The 20,163-nt window shown below is 41.2% G+C and overlaps 3 protein-coding genes and 1 non-coding gene across 11 annotated transcripts; 2 read left to right on the plus strand and 2 right to left on the minus strand.

Moving 5' to 3' along the window:
* Window positions 1-1,654: 1,654 nt before the first annotated feature.
* Window positions 1,655-2,441, minus strand: LOC4347568 (uncharacterized). Its single transcript, XM_015795936.2, has one exon. The coding sequence runs from the start codon at window positions 2,396-2,398 to the stop codon at window positions 1,922-1,924; it is 477 nt and encodes a 158-aa protein (XP_015651422.1). The 5' UTR covers window positions 2,399-2,441; the 3' UTR covers window positions 1,655-1,921.
* Window positions 2,442-5,453: 3,012 nt separating this feature from the next.
* LOC4347569 (endochitinase A) lies at window positions 5,454-13,941 on the plus strand. 8 transcript variants are annotated; one of them, XR_010735174.1, is made up of 9 exons: window positions 5,454-5,647; window positions 6,334-6,476; window positions 6,594-6,687; window positions 6,820-6,941; window positions 7,356-8,597; window positions 11,964-12,070; window positions 12,507-12,538; window positions 12,617-12,770; window positions 13,583-13,941. XR_010735174.1 is itself a non-coding variant. In XM_015757185.3 (8 exons), exons 2-8 carry the CDS (start codon window positions 6,342-6,344, stop codon window positions 13,583-13,585), a joined length of 1,782 nt encoding a protein of 593 aa, XP_015612671.1. In that variant the 5' UTR covers window positions 5,454-5,647; window positions 6,334-6,341; the 3' UTR covers window positions 13,586-13,941. The 8 variants fall into 8 exon arrangements, 5 of the variants coding, with proteins under 5 accessions (XP_015612671.1, XP_015612672.1, XP_066160458.1 ...); XR_010735175.1 differs by having other exon boundaries at window positions 11,964-11,989; XR_001540184.3 differs by having other exon boundaries at window positions 7,359-8,597.
* A 542-nt stretch (window positions 13,942-14,483) lies between these two features.
* On the minus strand, window positions 14,484-14,555 carry TRNAT-UGU (transfer RNA threonine (anticodon UGU)). Its single transcript has one exon. It is a non-coding gene; the product is annotated as a tRNA-Thr (tRNA).
* A 1,317-nt stretch (window positions 14,556-15,872) lies between these two features.
* Window positions 15,873-19,722, plus strand: LOC4347571 (uncharacterized). Its single transcript, XM_015757094.3, has 4 exons — window positions 15,873-16,213; window positions 16,889-17,433; window positions 17,696-18,607; window positions 19,182-19,722. The coding sequence occupies exons 1-4, from the start codon at window positions 16,031-16,033 to the stop codon at window positions 19,441-19,443; spliced, it is 1,902 nt and encodes a 633-aa protein (XP_015612580.1). The 5' UTR covers window positions 15,873-16,030; the 3' UTR covers window positions 19,444-19,722.
* The last annotated feature ends 441 nt before the right edge of the window (window positions 19,723-20,163 follow it).

Below are 20,163 nucleotides of genomic sequence, written 5' to 3' on the forward strand. Positions count from 1 at the left end.
TCTTCTCTTCTCTATTATTGACATTGGTTTCGGTAGATTTGCCTTGTTCCCATCTTTTGTAGTAGTACTTGATTTCGGTGGAGTTGCTCTGTTGCTTTGTTCCAGAAGCATGTATTGAACTATTGATTTTGGTAGAGCTGCTTTGTTCTATCTTCTGCATTGATTTTGGTAGTGTGGCGCTTAGTTGCAAACGTCTTTAGCAGTGATTGGCATTGTTTGGACTATCAACCATGAAGAATCTGGACGTTAATGTGCCAAGAGTAAACCAGACCTTAGGTTGCATTACGTGAAAAATGATCAAGGAACCAGCGCACATAAAGCATTAACGTAAACCATCTCTTGTCATCTTGTAAATCTGACACTAACTGCCACATTTCCTATGCCTTCTTCACCTTTCAGACAGTCAACAGTGCCGTGTGAAAAACGATAATACGACTGTTTTGCACCAGAGCAAGACAAACTGCAACATGTTCATCTGTAGTTCTGAGCCTGAAAAGTTACATAAGCTTGTAGCATTCCAACTATTTGAAGTTCTAAAAGTCTGATCAGTATTGTGCAGCAATTCCAAATTCCATTTCAGATATCTGAAAGTTCTGAAGTATGAAAAATACTGTGTAGCACTAACTCCGAATTTTCAGTATATGAGTGAACTGCTTATGCTTCCCCCAGGCAAGCAATAACCTGGCCAAACCACGTGAAAAATAAACAAGTCTAAGGAGGCTGGTATAAATATTGTCAGGCAAATGTGGATCATCTGGGATTAGCTGCTACGATAAATTCTGGAAAGTGCCCAACGTGTGATCCATGATTGTTGTTAATACTCCATGATTGTTGTTAATACTCAATAGGAACGATTCTACCTCAGTTGCTGCAAAATTTTGATTTCTGAGTCACTCAACGGAAGATCAACTCTTTCTCAAACTTCTTTACTCGTGTTCCCATCAAGTATACCAGTAGCATTATCATCACAAATGCAACAGCAGTACAGCACCAAGGTCAGTGACAGAATTCTGACCATTACAGCTAGCCTTCTTCTAGGTTATATTCTAATTTTGCAAATAAACAACCAATTCATGAACATAAGAAACATGGGAGCATACCAACAGTGAAATAATTATTCACGATAGCATGCTTATGTTACTTCAGTACCAGTTGATGCGCCAGCAAGCTTCTTCTTTTTCCTATGATTTGATACCTCAAAACATCAGCACTCCTATAATCCATTCACCTATATACTCCATCCTCCCAAATCCTAGATGAAACAGAAACAACCCATTCACCTTATATACTCCATCCTCCCAAATCCAAAATTAAACAAAAAAAACAAGGCGCTCTGCCACTGTGTCAAACTCTCCATCTACTACTTACTTCCTCCGTTTCACAATGTAAGTCATTTTAGCATTTCCCACATTCATATTGATGCTAATGAATCTAGCTATACATTAGCATCAATATGAATGTGGGAAATGCTAAACATGACTTACATTGTGAAACGGAGGGAGTAGTTAGCATTGAGTTGCAACAGCCAAAAGGCATTCTTCACATTACAAGTAACTAAATTAAAGACATGATTACCCTTCTAGCAAGTTGATTATAATCAGTAACAACATGCAGTCATATACTAGCAGTAAAAATCAAATGGAAATGCACAGGATGAATCTTAACTCTGGCTCCAACACCATTCATCAATTGAACTGAACCGAGGCAATTTCAAGGGATTCCACATTACATCATCCACATGTTACCACATTCAAAGTAAACAAAAGTTTAAACATCAGCACTAAAGTTTTGCCCATCAAATCATTATTCTTTCATCGAATCCATAACATAAAAAAAGCGTTGGCGCGGCACGAACGCACCCGCCGAGGGAGACGGTGGGGGAAAGGAAGTCTCACATCACCATCGCAGCGGCGGCTCGCAATTACGGGATGTCCCATGGCTTGGGCTCCGGAACGGCGACGACCATCCCCTGGAGCTCCGGTGTGAGCACGACCTGGCACCCGAGCCGCGCGTGCTTGTTGAGCTCCCGGTTCCGGGACGCGCGGGTGAGGACGTAGCGCTCCTCGTAGGAAGGAGGGGGGAGCTTGTCGAGCCACTCCTGCGCGATGTGGACCTCGCACTCGGCGGAGCAGGCGTCGATCTCCTCGAGGCGGTGGGACTCCGGCTCGATGAGGCCCGCGTTGGCGAGCGCGCGGAGGACGGTCTGGCCGGACAGGCCGACCACCTCGCGGCGCGCGCCGTCCGGGTCGATGGCGAGGAGGCGCACGATGCGGTCGGCGACCTTGGCGGAGGCAGCGGCCGGGGCGGGGGCGGCCGGCGAGAGCGCGCAGAAGGCCCGCGAGAGGGAGGGGGCGAGGTGGAGGGGGATGCGGCGCAGGGCGCGCGCCGCGATCGCCATGGCTAGGGTTCGAGGTGGGAGATCTGAGGAGGAGAGGGGGAATGGAGAGAGAGAGGGAGAGATGGTGGAGGGTGAAGGGGGAAGTGCACCTCTGTCGCTGATGAGTGGGCCCTACCTGATTGCGTACGAAACTTATGCAGGGCCCACTGTCTGTGACTGTGTGTCCAGTTGAGTTCTATCGGACGGAGAGAGTAGTTAAGTGACAACTCCCTCCGTTTCACAATGTAAGTCATTCTATCATTTTCCACATTCATATTGATGCTAATGAATCTAGTTATCATATGAATATGAGAAATGATAAAATGACTTACATTGTAAAACGGAGGGAGTATGGTTTTGGATGTTAAATCTTAGAGAATTTTTGTACGAGTAACATTTTCATAAGTTAAGATTGTACAGATTGTATTGGTTTGGTAAATATTACTGTAACTAGAGTAGTCGTTCTCTAGTGTATATATGCTTATGAGGCCGTGACATGATCCGGTGGCTACCAATGCTTCACTTCAGTGTTGGCTAGCCTTGGGCTGAGAAGCTGCCACGGTAGTCTTGGATGGTTGGACCATTTTTCTATTATGCTCCCTTCTATGTGAGATGTGGGGTGTCACGCTATTGTGATTTTTGGAACCACATCACTACTATACTTACCCATCATAGGCACCACCATTCCCATTCACGATTAGCACGCCTGTAATTCATCTATCAGTGGGCATACTATCTTTATATGTTCTATCAAGATATTCCCTATTTACGAGACACGCTAGATATTCGTTTGTTCTCCATATTCCTTTGTTGTCACGTGTAAGACCTTCCAATGTTCACAAACATGTGCAAAAGATGGACATGCTCCACTCAATTCAGTTCACGTATTCTATCAAATCACAAAATAGCATGCACAAAACTGTAAAGACATGCATGACTGTGCAAAACGGAGGCACGCTCCTCATGGCGGTGTGGAGGTACTGCAGAGAAGTATCGCCTCTCTTTCCCTTGTCATAAATGTCGTCTCTCTCATCTAGAAGGTCTTGATCGATGATACCCCCTACCTTTTCAGTTCTCAATATAAGGTTTGATACAACTTGATTTCTCTTCTCGTTCCTGTAATCCCCTTGTTCTAGACTTATAGTTAGTGTGAAATGAGATTATCGAGCTCTTGGAACCTAATGGTGAACATGAACAATGGTGACGAATCCCTGAGGCTAGACTTAGGACCTTAGCTTCATAAGTGTTCCTAAAGCTAGGTAAATATTGATTATGAGGTTGGAGTTTGGCTAATAATAGCCTCTCTCCCCATATATAGTCACAAGAAAGAGTTGTATGGTGTGGTTAGGGAGGACGGTTTGATGACAGATGGCTTGGTTCCACAACATAACAAACCAAAATACTAGCAAGTTAGGCTCAATGTTTGGATTTGGTTATTTTATGGTAGTTTGGTCAATAAACCAAACATGCTACTTCATGTAAATGTGAGAAACAAATACAAAGTACAACTTGATTAAGTGGTCTAAAAAATTGCTTCCTATGGCAACTTGACAACGATAGGAATAAGAGGGGTAATTTTAGATCAATGAGACACAAACTCTTATAAATATACACTATAAGTTGTTTCATAGAAAAATACATGTTCGAAATTTTAGGGGATTCACACTAGTTTGGGATAGTAATTTATGATCTTATGTTTTGTTGATTGGAAACTGAAAAGAAATTAAGAGAAACACAATCCCTAGAGCCTAGAGGCCACATTCCATGAACTCCCATCTAACAAACACCAACACAATCATCATAACCTCCCATTCACAACAAATTCCTCTATTAAAGTGTAACGGGCGCTTCTTCTATCACCAATAAACCAATAAGCAAAAGTGACAAAGTCTAATGAAAAGAATAAATATAAGGGAAGGGAAGTTGAAGATAGATAATGTTATGTTTGATACCCTGAGTTTCCATCCTTGCCTCTTTCGTTTTGTGCGCGCATGTCTTCCAAATGACTAAGGCTGTGTTCGCTAGTTCCGGTTGGAAACCCATGTCCCATGCACGAAAAACGGAGCGATCCATTAGCGCATGATTATTTAAGTATTAGTATTTTTTTTTCAAAAATGGATTAATTTGATTTTTTAAAGTAACTTTCGTATAGATTTTTTTTTTGCAAAAAACGTACAGTTTAGCAGTTTGAAAAACGTGCGCGCGAAAAACGAGAGAGGAGAGTTGGGAACCTAGGGAAAGAACTCAGCCTAAATGATTTTTTTTTGCAAAATTTATCTATAGGAAAGTTGCTTTCTAAAATCATATTAATATATTTTTAAAAATTATTCAACTAATACTTAATTAATCATATGCTAATATATGCTTCTTTTAGCGTGCCGGAGTGAGGGGTTCTCAACCCCTCCTTCCGAACACATCACAAGTCAATGTTTCTAACTTTAACTTTATCGTTTTCCGTGCATACTTTGTAATTTGCTAAACGGTGTTTGTGTTTTTTTAAATTCTATAATTTTTTTAAAAATCATATTTTTTTAAAAAGAAAATAGCTAATACTTAATTAAGACTACACTAATGCATGATTCGTTTTGCTCGCCAAAGAGGAGAGGTTCCCATTTCCCAACCGTCCTCCCGAAAACTCCCTTTGAGATTGCAACCAGCCAAATGACGAAAATTTGACACGCAAATTTTGACAGGTAGCGAGCCAAAAATTCAAATTCGAACTTACGTCATCATCATCCATCCACAGACCTATCGCCAGAAGTCCACGCGCTGATCCCCCCACCCCCGTCCCGACCCGAGCCGTCCGGTGCGGCGGGGCCCACACGCCACGCCACGCGGGCCCACCCGCCAGCGAGCGGAGAACCGAAAGCGACGGGGCGGATGGCTAGCCCCTACCTGACACGTGACACTGTCAGGTGGGTCCATCACCCCCCACCCCCCGCGGTCCCGGCAAAAGCAGCAGCGTGGGTAGCGTTGCGCGCGTGACCTGGCAGGTGAGGTGAAGGTGAGGTGGCCTCCCGCCGCGCGGTGACGGTGCAGAGTAGACAAAAGCCCCAAGCCCCCAAGGCGGCAAAGCAAAAATCCTCTAGAAGGAAATCATCAGCTTTGCCCCCGGGCGCCGCCGCGCGTGCTGTGTCTCATTCCCCCCCAAATCCGCCGCCTCCCCAAAATCACGCGAGGCGCCGGCGAATCCGCCTCCACCTCCGCCGCCCGCCGCCCGCCGCCCGCCGCCGACCTCTCCTTCTCCTGCTTCCGCTTCCGCCGACGCTGGTAAGCAAAGCTCGCGCGCTCCTCTCTCTCTCTCTCTCTCTCTCTCTCTCTCTCTCTCTCCGTGCTCGCTCGTTTTTCGATTTCGGCGCCGCCACGCGCGGCGAGGTCGGGGCGTCCGCGTCGCGCGCGTGTTTGTTCGCTGGGGCGGTCGGCGTGAGCTGGCTGGTGGCGTTTCGGTATGTTTCGAGTGGTTTCTCCTGTTGGTTGCGGCGTTCCGGCGGCGGGGGGTAGGGTAGGGTAGGGTAGGAGTAGGAGTAGGATTGATCTGCTAATCGCCGCCGCCGCCGGGGGTTCGCCGTCTGGGTTAGATCTGGTTTCCCTCGGTTTTCGTTCGGATCCGTTGGGGGAATTTCGAAATCGTGGATTCCCTCCATGTTCGACGAGGGGGTGGCATATGGGCCCAGGCTTGTTTGTGCGCTAGCGGACGCGATGAGCAGATACCGGTGGACAAATGGCGGATGCCATTTTCGTTCGCATGTGTACTAGCGAGTAGTAGTAGTGACTAGTGCTTTCCCTTTATTTTAGTTTGAGTTATGCGGTGAGCTCAGCTTCCTCTGATTGTCATGTTTCGATAGGCCTGCCTCGCTTCGTTTATGATATATACATATATATGGCGTGTTCACTTCCTTCTTGTCTATGGCTGACGAGGGACTAATGTTGTTGTTGTCTTTGATGTGCTTCCACAGTCAATCTGATGGGGTTGGAGGAAAGCCAAAAGCATCTCCTTGGCCTTAATTACCATGAGCTCCAATCTTTGTGCAAACAGTATAATCTTCCTGCAAACAAGAGTCACTCTCAGCTAGCAAGCTCGCTTGCCTTGTTTCTTGAGGTAAGCTATATTGTCTGTTTTAAGTTTGGTATCTGCATCTAATTTGGTCGGAAGAGTGTATCATTACATTTCTCTTCAGAGGATAAATTAATAATCTGTACCATCTTTGTTTCTCAGAAGGGAAGAATAAATCCATCGCCTGAAAAGAAAGCAGCAGCATCCCTTGTTGCCTTGCCCTCCTTGTTATCAAATGCCAAAGAAGTATCCACCCGTATGTATAGGAACTTTCTGATATTGGCATAGTTTCTAAGATTGCCAATTTTTACTCAATGGTTTATGGCTCTCACAGAGACGTGACATGAATATATGGTGTGTGTATCTAATGAAACCGAAACAACTGCAGGTTGCCAAGGTAGCCATAAAAGAGGTCCGCAAAGTGAAAGAGATGATGGTGATAGACCTCTTCTGCATGTAAAACATCACAAAGGACCTCAAACACCAACAGATGAAACATTGAAAAAAAATGTAAGAATCTGTGATTTTTCCCTAGTATTTCTCTAATTCCAGGCTGCTGGATATAAGCTCTTTAGTTTTTAATAATATAAGGAATTCCTTCAGTATAGACCAGCTGGCGATGGTATTCTTAATTTGTATAAATTGCCACATTCATGACATGTTGTATTTCACCTGATCAAATGGTGCCACTCAAAATCCTCTCTTTTACGCTCTCCATGACAAATATACTGCTGTAGTCGGGTTGCTTGGTTAGAAATCCTACAGGGGTCAGTTTTCCATTCTAGTATTTATATAAAAAAATTACTCTAGTTTATTTTCCTCTGGCATTCACGGCAGCATTCCTCATATGCATGGAGCCCTTGGTGCTTTTAGGTCTGTATATAATGCAAATGCATTTCCTAATTCTATTGATGTATCTTGAAGCAGGACTCTGGAACCAGAGTGAGTTCTACACCAGTTTCAATCAACAATGGAAAAGTAGACTGCTTTAGCCACTCACCTCCTCGTCAAGTGATTGCTTCTAATGTACATTCACAAAGTGCTGATGGTATTGGAAAGAACTTGGGAACTCAAGAGCATCCAATTCATCTTGATTCAACTGCTAAGGTAGATGATGAAATTTCTCCGGAAACAAGCTACCAGGCACCTAATGTTGTTGAAACAGTTACAGATATTGGTAGTGGCTCATCTCATAAGATCTCAGAAAATGCAAAGTCTTCGTTTGAATTTTTTGTCATGTCAGATGAGGGACTTGATCTTGTTGTTGATCTGAATTCCACTCCATCAATGTTACTTGATAGCTTGAAGAAGGAAGTGTTCATCCCCTCAAGTACCTGTCGTTCTGAACCTGGAAATTTCTCTCATTTTATCAGTAGCCTGACGACAAAAGATGACAGCAACAACTCCATTTCTTCATCTGGGAATATTACTGTGGACATACAAAATAAGGGAGATGACAGCATTGCTCCTTGCACCAATTCATCACTAGGCTCAACCGGTGGTGACAATTCTCACTCAGAGCCCTATCTGCCTGATGCAACTGCTGTAAACTCTATGTCATTTGCATCCACATTACCTGGTACTTCACTAGAAATTTCTGGATCACAGGAGGGAGTTCCAGTCGTATCTTCTTCATGCTTAACCTCTATGACTGCTAATGCTTTGAATAATGAAGTGCTTCCTCAAGAATCTGTTGTGCTCTCAAAGTGTCCGGAAAGAAACCATGCTCCCCTTGCTTATGATTCCACACATCCAACTGGTAACAAAGACACAGTCAATCCTGTCAAAATCGGTTGCACTCAAAATGTTGTTGCTGATACTGATAGAGCTGGAGCATTCTCCTCAGGGGGTGTGGTTAGAAGTGCCTCCAATGAAAACTTCTGCCCAACTTCTGAAGAAAAACATGAAACGTTAAATGTTCCTGGAGCGCAGCTTACCCCCAACGGTAATACCCATGAAGTTATATTGGAAAATGAACCAGTGGAAGCAGTGCCAGTGGATGAAGATAGAGGTTGTCATGACAGGCTGTCAATGTCTTGTCAACTAGCCAGACAAACAGTAACTAAACTGCCAGTTACAGATGCCCAGTCAGAAGCTAGTTCTGCAGATCATTGTATTGCCGGAAGCTTCAAACCCACAAGCCCAACGCCATCACCTGCTGCTTCGGTAATTTCGCGCGCTTCATACTAGTTAAAAATTAGATTTGTGCTCTTATACTGATCATGCAAGCACTTGTGATGTATTGATGGTTCTAAAATTTTACAAATGTGTCTCTTTACTAGTCATGCTGTTGCTTTTATGGTCTTCTGAGAAGCTACCTATGCTATGATTTTATTCAGCCTCAGTGATACTAGTAGAAAATGATTTCTTCTGGAGATAAAATTAGCATCTGAATAGGTGAAGTAGATTAGGTATGCAGCAGCAGATGATGCAATAAATACTGCTATTGTATCCCATTTACTCTGGATGTTTCTTCTCAGCGTTCTACCTAGCAATGTATGAATTGTCTTTAAGTAGTTTTTGTTGTTCAAAGTTCAAACTTGAAACTTCGTGCCAACAAGGTCATGCATGTAATTCCCTCGCTGCTGCTGCTGCTTCAGTTCTTGATCCATCCCTATGTCTCCTTCAGATCCTTGCTACTGACATCCAGCAAGTGGTTGCGACGACCAACTTTACAGAATTTTTATGAAATCACTTTTTACCTTTTAATGTTGAATGTTAACATTTGAGCTGCGAATTTGGTTGTACTTGACATTCATGGTTGTACTTAGTATGTATTTATAGTTCGAACTCAGTCCCATAGCAGTTATAAGCTGTTTGATGGTACCGGCTTAATTTGGTTGGAATTAAATGGCGGCTTTTAATTTGGAGCCTTGCAGACCTGGACTTGCTAAGCAACCTCACGGCTCAAGGACCTCTCTTGAAGAATATGGTACAACAAATGTTGGTTCAAAAGAAAAAAAAAGAACTCAACTGACTGGGAAAAGACCGCCCCACGGCTTTTCATTAAGAAGAAGCCTCAACCAAACTGGCCGAGAAAGGCCACGAATCCTGGCCCCCCACACGTGGACTCGCCCCCTATGGATCGCTCCTTAACCCATGCTTTGAGGCCTTTGCTTCCTACACGAGGGCCCGTCCTTCATAGGTTGATTCTTAACACGTGTTTCTATGAGGTGCCAACGAGTGATGTTTTTTAACCAGGCTTGAAATTCACTCTTGTGGGGAGTCGAACCTAGGACCTATAGGTGCTACTTGAGCACGGTAACCGCTAGGCTATAGGCCCGCAAAGAAAAAGTTAAGAAAACCATAACTAATGACCTCTTAATGCATGGCCTCTTTGATCCTTTCTTGTTTTGGCATGGACTCGTTTCTTTGTTTATATGTTCTATTTTCCTTATATGGCACAAATGATACTGTATCCAAAGCAAACACACCTTTGAAATCTTGTGTCCTGTAGTTGAGATAAATCATCGAAGGTCCATACATAACACATTTGGCCGCATCATTTTTCTAGTAGCCCGCATTCATGTTCTAGTTGAAAGGCTATATCAATTTTTCTAGTATGCACACTGATACTTGAAACTTGAAGATGGTTCTCTCAATTCGTTACACCGTAGTATAGGTAAATCATGGAGCGTTATACAATATGCTCAACAATTATCTTGTCAAATTTGCTATCAACTCATCATAGTGGCGTGGATGCAAAACCACCATTGCTTACACTTATTACAGTTGTGGGCCTTCTGGTCCAATTCGTTCATGGTATATTCATCTTGCGGACAACTAACATGGAACAAGTTGGCATGGTTTGCTCATCGACCCACTTAGAGCTCGAAAATGCATAATGTATTTTCTTCCACATCGTGTGTAATATTCTTGATAATTCTAGTTAGGACCATCATGTTTGAGCAGAAACGAATCTTTACATATTGCACATTGGAAAGAACACAACCATAACTTCAACATGTATGTTATGTTTGCTTGAATGATTGAATTACTTATTTTAAATAAGACCAAGAGGCTGATAATTAATTACATCATGAACTTTTTATAGGTGCCTGATTATAAGGCCGCGTCGATCAACTTTTACTACACTGCTGGATTGTTGTACTGTGCTTGTTTTTAATTTGCTGTGGAAATTAAAGCATATAATTGTTATTGTTTGTTTTACTAATCAAATTAAGGTTATAAAAAGTATGTTATTCAATGGCCATGTCTCTCCCAAATGCCAAAATGTCTATAACCTGTTGCATTAAACAAGACGATCCGCTGCACTTACGGATGGAGCCTAGTTTGTTTCACTGGCAAATATATATATTGTCCCTACCGAGGCATCATGATTCCATATTTGTATTTCTTCAAAATGGTAGGATTAATAGTTTTTGCTGATATTAAGGAGGAATGGTCTGAACTCAAAAATATATTCATCAGTCAGAGGCATAATTTACTTTTGATAATCATTTTATTTACTGAGATGTATGAGAATTGCAAAACCTATTGCACCCAAATGCAGGATACTCGGTTTTTATGCTGTCACCGTTTTGTTTTTCCTTTATCCATTTTTACTGTTGTTTTTTGGTCTGTTAGTACCTCTTGTAATGCAACTTGTTCAACATTTGTGTAGTGTTTTTGGGTTAGCATAAGTAGATAGACATTTGCTTTTAATTTCCTTGTGCTCGTAATTTTGCTGTGTACTAGTAATGTACATTGATTGGAATTGGGTGTCGTTTCCTCATTTCTCAGCTTAGCGGGGTAATGATTGCCTGTTTGTGTGTACATGGTGGATTTGAATATATCCCTTTTTAATTTTAGTATTTTTAAGGCCAGTTTCTACACGTGGCACTATTTTGTGGAATCTAATTAGTTCGAATATCTAATTGTTTCAATATTTTTTCGTTATCATAAGCACCTTGATCAACCATGATATGGGTGGGGTGCATCCTTTTGATTCATCATACTGTAGGCAAGTTGTTCCATCTGAACCTTCACGCCCCCCCTGATAGGCATTGGTAGTGCGCAAGGTCATCGCATGGAGAGCTAGAGAGTTGTTTCGAATTCTGTAGATAGTCTTCTGATCTTCTCTATCACGCTGTGCATATAGGCATCTAGCTGTGATGGTGCGAAGGAATTTTCTTTTGCTTCCTTACCAATATCTAGTTCCAAAAAGTGAAAACTTCGAAAATGGGTGTAGTTGGACGGTTGTCCTATCTTACAAGAAACAAAATCCCTTTTTTTAATTATGGAAGATTGAGTTAGCATTGAATCCTGAAGAGTTTAAAATATTGACTTTGTAATCATAAAATGTCTATATGGCCAAGCAAACACTTTTTTGAAGTTTTGTGTCCTTGTGGTTAAGCTAAATCATCTAAGGTTCACATGTGATACATTATTTGCATCACTTTCCTAGTTATAGTTTGACGTCAGCTTCTTTTGTAGTCATCCATGCAAGGTCTTTTTCAACTAGTCTAGTGTGAGCTCTCACTGTACTAGTAAGTGCATGGCTGACTTGTTTTACTGATCTTTACTTTGTAGTAAAGGGGAAGAAAGAAGGAAAGCTGGTAAATATATTATTCTGGTCTAACTGTGGTCAAGTCTACATGTCCAAATCTTAGATCTGCAGCTGCAAACCTGCATATTTGGTAATTGATATTCGGATAACTTCCTAGGTTGGCATTTTCGGTATTCACTACCAGTGCCTACTTTGGCTTGGAAAAAGTCCAGCAATTTATCGTTTTCATTTAAAAATCCAAACACATATTAAGTGACTTTTATAAAATCTAGTGTTTTGTTCTTTTGACAGAGAATCCAATGTTTTCCTTCTTTATATAGTGAATTGCTCACTACATTTTCCCTGTACTGTTTTGTATTTGAATTTCTTCTACTAATGATGCTTTTCTTCAAACTTTCTTTATTTGGTAGTTAATAACAGAACATTCCATTTATGTGACTCCCATACTGTTGTTCTGAGTATGATGAAAACATCCATACTTTTTTTTTCCTATTCTGATAACATGCTGATCTTTTGTTTTTTGTTTTTCCCAGATCAAATTATTGACCTTTAACTTTCTTGTGCAGGGCAATGCTTTTAGCTCCAAGCATGATGCAGAGTATGTTTTTTTCTAAACATTGTATTTATCTTCTTTTTTGTGGTAAATTCTACATTCTTACATATTTCATTTTGGCAGGTCAGCACAGAGTTCTGATGAGCTTGAGGAGTTAGAGAGCAAGACACCATCAAGTTTTGAACCTCCCAGAAACATACTACTTAGCTTAAGAAGTGCTTCTGCTAAACAGACCAAACCAACATTACCTAGAAGGTCAGCAAGGCTTGTTCCAAAGGTTAGTAGACATTGCCGTTGATTTTAATTCAGTGTCATAGTGTGACACTAATCAAACTTGTGACTTCAGTATTACTAGATTATAAGAAAAACAGCTAGCCAAACATCAAGACTTCAAAATTCAGTTGCAAGAAATTATATTAAGAACATTTTGTAGAGAGCCTTGCATGTCTTAGGTGGTTACTAGTAGTTGGGCCTCACATTTTAATAAAATATTTTTGAGTGTTAATGACATGCTAAAAATGAATATTACGGAGACATGATTGTAATCATGTAGTCCATGTAATTGCATTTAAGGTGGCAAAACGAAAGGCAATCAATATGCTTTAAATTCTTAATCTGTATGGTAAATTGGACTTATCTTTTCGTTATTAAACACTTAAATGGATCTTCTAAGAAATACTCTTTTCATGAGCAAATAGAACCAGCTATTCTGCCCACCTGGCTAGCTAGCTTTGCTGTCACGTGTTGGATGGAAATTTCCAGTCTTGACATTTGGGGGGCTTGATTTTTCTCTACCTCACACAGCTATTTGAGACTGTTGGGTTGGAACACAGCTGTTTATGCCAAAATTTAAGTCCAACCTGGGTTCAGTTGCCTGGCTTATAGCAGGCTAATACCAGAAATGATATACATATACTAGCATGGACTAGATTGGAAGGTGTTAGGTCTGTTTTTCCCCTGGTTGAACTACTGGTCTGGTCCAAATCAAGACTATGATTTTGATTGATGTTAGTTACATAAATTTTCTCATTTGTAAATCAGACTGCATCATCTGTAATTTACTAATATATTTACATTGTTGACATGCAGTAATCGCTTTAAATGCAAGGAGAGATACATGGCAAAGAATCAATAGCTTAACTGCCATCTTAGTCAGGTTCTAAGAGGAGGCTGAAGGATAGAAATACCATTGTTAGCAAGCTAGTTTCCAAACTTGTCTTGTTCTGGTTCGTTGATTCTTTATTGGTAGCAGCTGAGTAGCTTAGTTCTATACACCAGTACACAGTCACCGAGCACCAAACGTTTTCTTCTTTTTCTTCTTCTGTTGTAGTACATCTGTTATACCTGGATGCAATGCTGAGCCCTTTACACCGTGTACAAACAATTCATAGTTTTCGGATAGCTCTGAACCTGCTGACTTATTTATCCTATACTTCTGAATACTGTCATATGCTTTCATGTCGTTTCTGTTGTTTGTTTTTACCTCAATCAGCGAGTGCTGTGCTTCAGCATGGCATCTGAAGATATTGTAATGCGGGCAGCAGGGCAATTGATGCCGTCTTCCTAAAAGATCTGGTTGGCTAGTTCTGAAATGTCCGCTCAGCTGTGATAAAATGCTCTTTATGCAGGAGTCTACTTCTAATGTTTATCCCAGATTGTGTGCCATCTGTGTTATGCAGGCAGTCTGGTTGGTGGAACCTGCAATCAAATGATTCTTTCCCTCGAGGTTTTTGCCAGTTTCTCGTGCGGTCGTGCCTCGTAAGCTTGGTGAAAGCCTTCTGTAAATTTGGATCTGATCGTTTGTTTGAGCTAGTTGGTTGGCTTCTTAAACCGTCTTTTCCCCTCTGTTCTTATGCTACGATAATTTGGTTTTAATAGATGGCCAAATTTCAGCTAAAAGTGTTTTTTTAAAAATATTATTTGCTACAACATTTTGGTCTTAATAATGGCCAGCATTCAGCATAAAATGTGTGAGGTCCCCCAAAAAATTTGCCCCCACGCAGGATCGAACTACGGACCTTCAGTTTACAAGACTGACGCTCTACCACTGAGCTATAGGGGCCTATATATGCTTCGCGTGAAAATATTACAAATGTTCATCATTCCAAACTTCACGACCTTTTTTTTGAAGACTATTCACACAACATGATGTTACTCCCATGTCTGTTTTTTTCTTCTAAGAACTACTCCTATATCTGTTCCCTTCCAAATTTACTATAAACTCGTGAGATCACAAACAAACAGACAATCCCAATCCCGAAGCTTTGGGTTCCTTTTTTTTTTTTTGAAAAATCAAATCCAACAATGCTCCTAATTAGAAAACCAAAAATTGGAATAGCTACCGGAGATCTCACCCTCCACGAGTATAGCACGACGCAGAGTGAAAAGCAATCATTTCTATTGGTAGTTTTATAGGATGTCCACATGTTTATTTTAAGAACTTAAAATTTAATCCCTCCGTTTCATAATGTAAGACTTTCAAACATTACCCACATTCATTAACATATATATAAGAATCTGAGCAATACTATTACATTATGAAATGGAGGGAGTAAGAACTTAAAATTTACTCCTTCTGTTTCATAATGTAAGACTTTTTAGTATTGTCCACATTCATTAACATATACTCCCTCCATTTCGAAATGTTTGACACCGTTGACTTTTTTAAACATGTTTGACCTTTTGTCTTATTCAAAAAATTTAAGTAATTATTAATTATTTTCCTATCATTTGATTTATTATTAAATATATTTTTATGTAGGCATATAATTTTACATATTTCACAAAAGTTTTTGAATAAGACGAACGGTCAAACATGCGCTAAAAAATCAACGGTGTCAAACATTTCGAAACGGAGGGAGTATATAAAAATATAAGTAATGCTAGAAAATCCTACATTATGAAATGGAGGGGGTAAGATACAAGAAAGATACTGCCTACATAAAAATATATTTAATAATGAATCAAATGATAGGAAAATAATTAATAATTACTTAAATTTTTTGAATAAGACGAACGGTCAAACATGTTTAAAAAAGTCAACGGTGTCAAACATTTCGAAACGGATGGAGTATATAAAAATATAAGTAATGCTAGAAAATCCTACATTATGAAATGGAGGGGGTAGGATACAAGAAAGGTACTTGTACTACTACATCCTAATTACTTTACTGTTTACATACTCCCAAGAAGAAAATTAGGGGATCCAATTTTTGGGTGGCTCTGAATTCCGATGATGCTGTAAAACATCTTCGCGAAATTTCCGAACGCATCCTCTCCTTTTACGTAAAATCACATTTCAACCCCTCCCGAGTCCCGAATCCGGGAAAGGCAAAAAAATTCTCCTCCTCATCGAGTCATCGTCATCGTCCTCGTCTCCGACTCCAACTCTCCATCTCAAAATCGTCTCACTCGGTCACGCCTCGCAGCCCGCATCCCATCCCATCGCATCGCGTCGCACCGCACCGCACCGCAACCCGCCCAAACCCTAACCCTCGCGCCATCTCGTCCTCGCCGGCGTGCTCCGCCGCCGCCGCCATGTCCGCCAGGCTGCTCCGGCGAGTGCTCCAGGAGCGGGAGACCGCCCCGCAGGACCCTGCCGCCGCCGCCGCCGCCGCAGAGGTCGAGCGGGAGGAGGAGGAGGAGGCCTCCCCTCCCCGTGTCGCCGCCAGGAACCCCTTCGATCTCCTCGACGAAGAGGAGGAGGAAGAGGAGGAGAAGGTTCGTGCTCGTGCCTCCTCCCGTGTCTTCTCGTAAGGGTTCTAGTTTGGTTTTGGATCGCCTCTCGAATATAATCGCTGTCGCGCGAGCATATTGCCTCCGTGTACCATGTCAGTGATGAAAATCGTTGAATTTAAGTAGATACGGTTTACGCTGTGGAAGAGAAGGCGAGAAGCGATTTTTCATTGCTTCTATGTCGTTTTGATGATATTTTGTATAATCAGTTTTGATGATATCTAGATTGTAGAATCATTAGCGATTTAGCGGTGGATCGTTGTTGCCCTGTGGTGAATACTTTCTCAATCTCATTTAAGCTACCAGCTGAACCTTCTTAAGGATGGACCAGGTTTTACAGCATAGAATCTGTGGTTTGTTTTGTTGGTCAAGAATTAGTTGCGGCCTTGTGTGCTCGCCTTGTGAGGGGTTATTAAAGTTTTATGTCTAGCAGGCGATGGCATATGCTTGCATGGAGCCATCAGCCATGATCTCATGGTAAAAGAAATAAAAGAATATGCTTCCAAAAAATAAAACTCTAGCTATGTTCTATGTTTTAGTTGTAGCCTTATTGAGTTATAACCATATAATGTGTCGGCAGTATTGCTGGCTAATTTTATGTTTCATGGCCTCGTGTGGTGATAGATGACTGTTTAATTTAATGTTCTTACTCTGCTGCAGGAAGATGAAGTGTATTCTGAGCAACCTGTGAGTTACAACGAACAGAAACATTCTGTGAACAAGAAGCCTGGCAATGCTGTTCCTGAAACAAACAAGAAATCAAAGAAAAAGAAGAAAAAGAGCAAGGCAGACAAACAAGTGTCAACAAAGTCAAGGGATGAAAAGTCACTGGATTCAATTCTGGAAGATTTATCTATTGAAAAGAAGCCCATGCAGCAAAGAGTTAATCAAAATGAAAGAGCATCTGGGAAGGAGATTGAGATAGATGAAACCACTCCTGGGACATCATCTATTCTCTCAATTGATCCCAAACATCTAAAAGCTGAAAATGAGATGAGGCGCATTTTTGGATCAAAAGTAGTGGATTCACTTGAAAATCAACGGAATGTGCCTAGCAGTTCAACATCAAGGCTACGAGGTGTTAGGCGCGTTGCCCACAATCCAAGAAAAACCCTTCTTGTTACTCCATCTAGCTACTGGCCACCATGGGATAAATCAATGTCAATGGATATTGTGGAGACAAAGAGTGGTTTCAACTATTTCAGGTGAGGCCATTTCGTATTTTTTGTGCATCATGTATCCCTGTTTATCATCTCTGCACATCACTATTTTGTTTGGTTACAGCTTACAACTATGACCATTAGTTATATTGTATATTGTGTTCACTGTACTGCTTTTCCTCACAATCTTATTTCTCAGTATATTTTTTTCTAAACTTTAAGGTGATGTAAGATTTCAGAATTAACTCCCAATGGGCCTGTGCTTTTCCTTAACTTTCTCTATAATCAAACTCTTCATGTCGTGCAGGTACATATATGATCCTTCTGTCAGTCATGTGCAAGACTTGTTTGAAGTTGCCAAATCTGCAAATGATCTCAATGCTATTGCAGCTATATTAGCAAAGTACCCTTATCACCCAGAATCATTGTTAACATTTGCTGAACTTTTCAAATATTCTGGAGAACATCAATCGTCAGCAGATGCTGTTGAGAAGTGTCTATTTGCTCTGGAGTGTGCTTGGCATCCATTGTTTAGCCCACTGCACAGCAACTGCCAGCTGAAATATAGCCATGACACAAACAAGCCATTCTTTACTGCGCTTTTTAGTCACATGAAAAATTTGGATAGACGTGGCTGCCATCGGTCTGCTTTAGAGGTCTGCAAATTCCTTCTTTCATTGGATTCTGATGATCCAAAGGGTGCTCTATTCTGCATTGATTACTTTGCTCTAAGATCACAACAGTACAAATGGTTGGAACAGTTTGCAGAAGAGTACCAGTGTGATAACTCCTTGTGGTTATTCCCTAATTTCTCATTTTCCCTTGCCATTGCACGGTTCTACGTTGAGCGTGATGCAACAAATGGGGAGGCTTCTGACCATTCTGACAAGTCAACATCTGTAGATCTCATGAAGCAAGCATTGATGCTTCATCCTTTGGTGCTGCGCAAGATTGTTGACAAGGCTCCTTTGAAAGACTCCTCGTGGACCCAAATACTCAGGAATGTGTTCTTTGGATCAGCAAAGCCAGGAAGCCCTTCCCTTGAGCATATGATTAGCATATATGTTGAACGCCATTACATCATGTGGAGGTTCCCAGAACTGCAGAATTTACTCAAAGATGCTGCTCTTTTGGTGATTGAATCACTAAAACAGGATAACAGAGAGGCCCAGGACTGGGCATGTGTTAGAAAAGAAGCATTCTCTTCAGATAAGAATGAGTAAGTTGCTCCAAATTTTTTTGCGTAGTGTCAATGTTCTGTCTGCTCTTCGATTACATCTTCCCTTTTTATTTTAAGGAGAGCACTTCAATATGATTTTTGTTGCCCAGAACTGAAGGCTTATTTAGTTATGATATTGCTTTCCACTGACTACCAATACCTTTTCTTTGTTGCAATTTGAGTTGTAAATTTTATCTTGGTCTGAACGTTCACATAACAATATATGGTTTAGCCGTCTACCTTACTGACTCCATTCTTAATTTGTTGGCAATGTTGGATCTGTAGTCTTAGCATGTACGATAGTGATATATAATATTACCTCTTTCCTTTTATATATGATGTTGGTTAGATAAAAAATGAACTAACCAACGTCAAACAAAAAAAACAAGAGGGAGTACAAACACTACAGATATGCAGTTTATTTCACATATTGCTTTGGTGGACTTAAATATTTATACATGACACTAAGCAAAATCCACCTACGCCTGTAGTTATATCCCAATTTTTGGTATCTGTTAATCTTTGGAGTTATAACATGTTTTTGAGTTTTGAGAAGTTGTTTCTTATTTTGCAGGTACTCTCATCTTCTTGTTTCAGACTTCTCCGACACAACACCATCACTCCCCCCTGAAGAATTGCGGCCATTCATGGTTGCTCCTGGAATGGCACATGAGATGCCGCCAGCTGAACAAGAACTGGGGATTGAGGTCAGACCCCGTGCCCCCCGTGAAGTTGCAGGGCGCAATCCTGCGTTGGTTTTCCTGGAATCACTGCTCCCGTGGGTTGACTATGGTGACAATCATCATGACGAAAATGACCAAAACAATGATGACTGATTCAACCCAAAGCACCAAGTGGCATGGATGCCTAGTTAGCAGAACAAGACTTAAATTGCACCCATGTGCTTTCCTGTCTCTATGATGATTAACACAAATTGCTGTCAATCATTGTATCACCTTCACACTCTCAAGCAACAATCATCAGAAACTAGTGCTCTAGTACTTTTCATGGTTTCGGCATACATGTATAGCTGATCCACCAAAATCTAAATCGCTGAAATATTAAGTCAATTTTGGGCCTGGAAACATGAGAGATCAATGTGTCAATTTCTGCAACCGACTCTGTTTATCCCTACCAATCCAGCATGCTGCACATTTGCAACTTTCTGTGTCATTTATGCTTCTATATGTAGAGTTACAGGACAAAAAACTCTTGTACCTCTGTGTCTGTTGCTACTTGTTCTCTAGCTCCCCAGTGAACTAGGATGTTTCCAAAGACCAAAAGAAACTGGAACGCAGTGCCGGTTTCGGAGGGAACAAGGACAATCGTACAACAACCGGGGCAGTTTGGTGGTTGTCCTGTCTGGCCTCAGCCGCCTTGTCACATTGCGCACTCGTCACTCGCGGAATTTGGGCTGTTATATAGGGCGTGAAAGCGTGCAAAAAATAAATATTTCTGGCTGTGGAATAGTATTGTGTCAAAAGCATAATTTGGGCGGTTATATAGGGCATGAAAGCGTGCAAAAAATATTTCTGGGTGTGGAATAGTATTGTGTC

The sequence above is a fragment of the Oryza sativa genome, chromosome 9, assembly GCF_034140825.1.
Source record: "Oryza sativa Japonica Group chromosome 9, ASM3414082v1".
NCBI classification, from domain to species: domain Eukaryota; kingdom Viridiplantae; phylum Streptophyta; class Magnoliopsida; order Poales; family Poaceae; genus Oryza; species Oryza sativa.

What these genes read in the sequence shown, in the direction of transcription:
- LOC4347568 (XM_015795936.2), bottom strand. Translation starts at nt 2,398, where the DNA reads ATGGCGATCGCGGCGCGCGCCCTGCGCCGCATCCCCCTCCACCTCGCC.
- LOC4347569 (XM_015757185.3), top strand. Translation starts at nt 6,342, where the DNA reads ATGGGGTTGGAGGAAAGCCAAAAGCATCTCCTTGGCCTTAATTACCAT. An exon ending in CGCCATCACCTGCTGCTTCG is followed by an intron (nt 8,598 to 12,506) that starts GTAATTTCGCGC and finishes TTTCTTGTGCAG; the next exon opens with GGCAATGCTTTTAGCTCCAA. An exon ending in AGCTCCAAGCATGATGCAGA is followed by an intron (nt 12,539 to 12,616) that starts GTATGTTTTTTT and finishes TCATTTTGGCAG; the next exon opens with GTCAGCACAGAGTTCTGATG.
- LOC4347571 (XM_015757094.3), top strand. Translation starts at nt 16,031, where the DNA reads ATGTCCGCCAGGCTGCTCCGGCGAGTGCTCCAGGAGCGGGAGACCGCC. An exon ending in AGGAGGAAGAGGAGGAGAAG is followed by an intron (nt 16,214 to 16,888) that starts GTTCGTGCTCGT and finishes ACTCTGCTGCAG; the next exon opens with GAAGATGAAGTGTATTCTGA. An exon ending in AGTGGTTTCAACTATTTCAG is followed by an intron (nt 17,434 to 17,695) that starts GTGAGGCCATTT and finishes CATGTCGTGCAG; the next exon opens with GTACATATATGATCCTTCTG.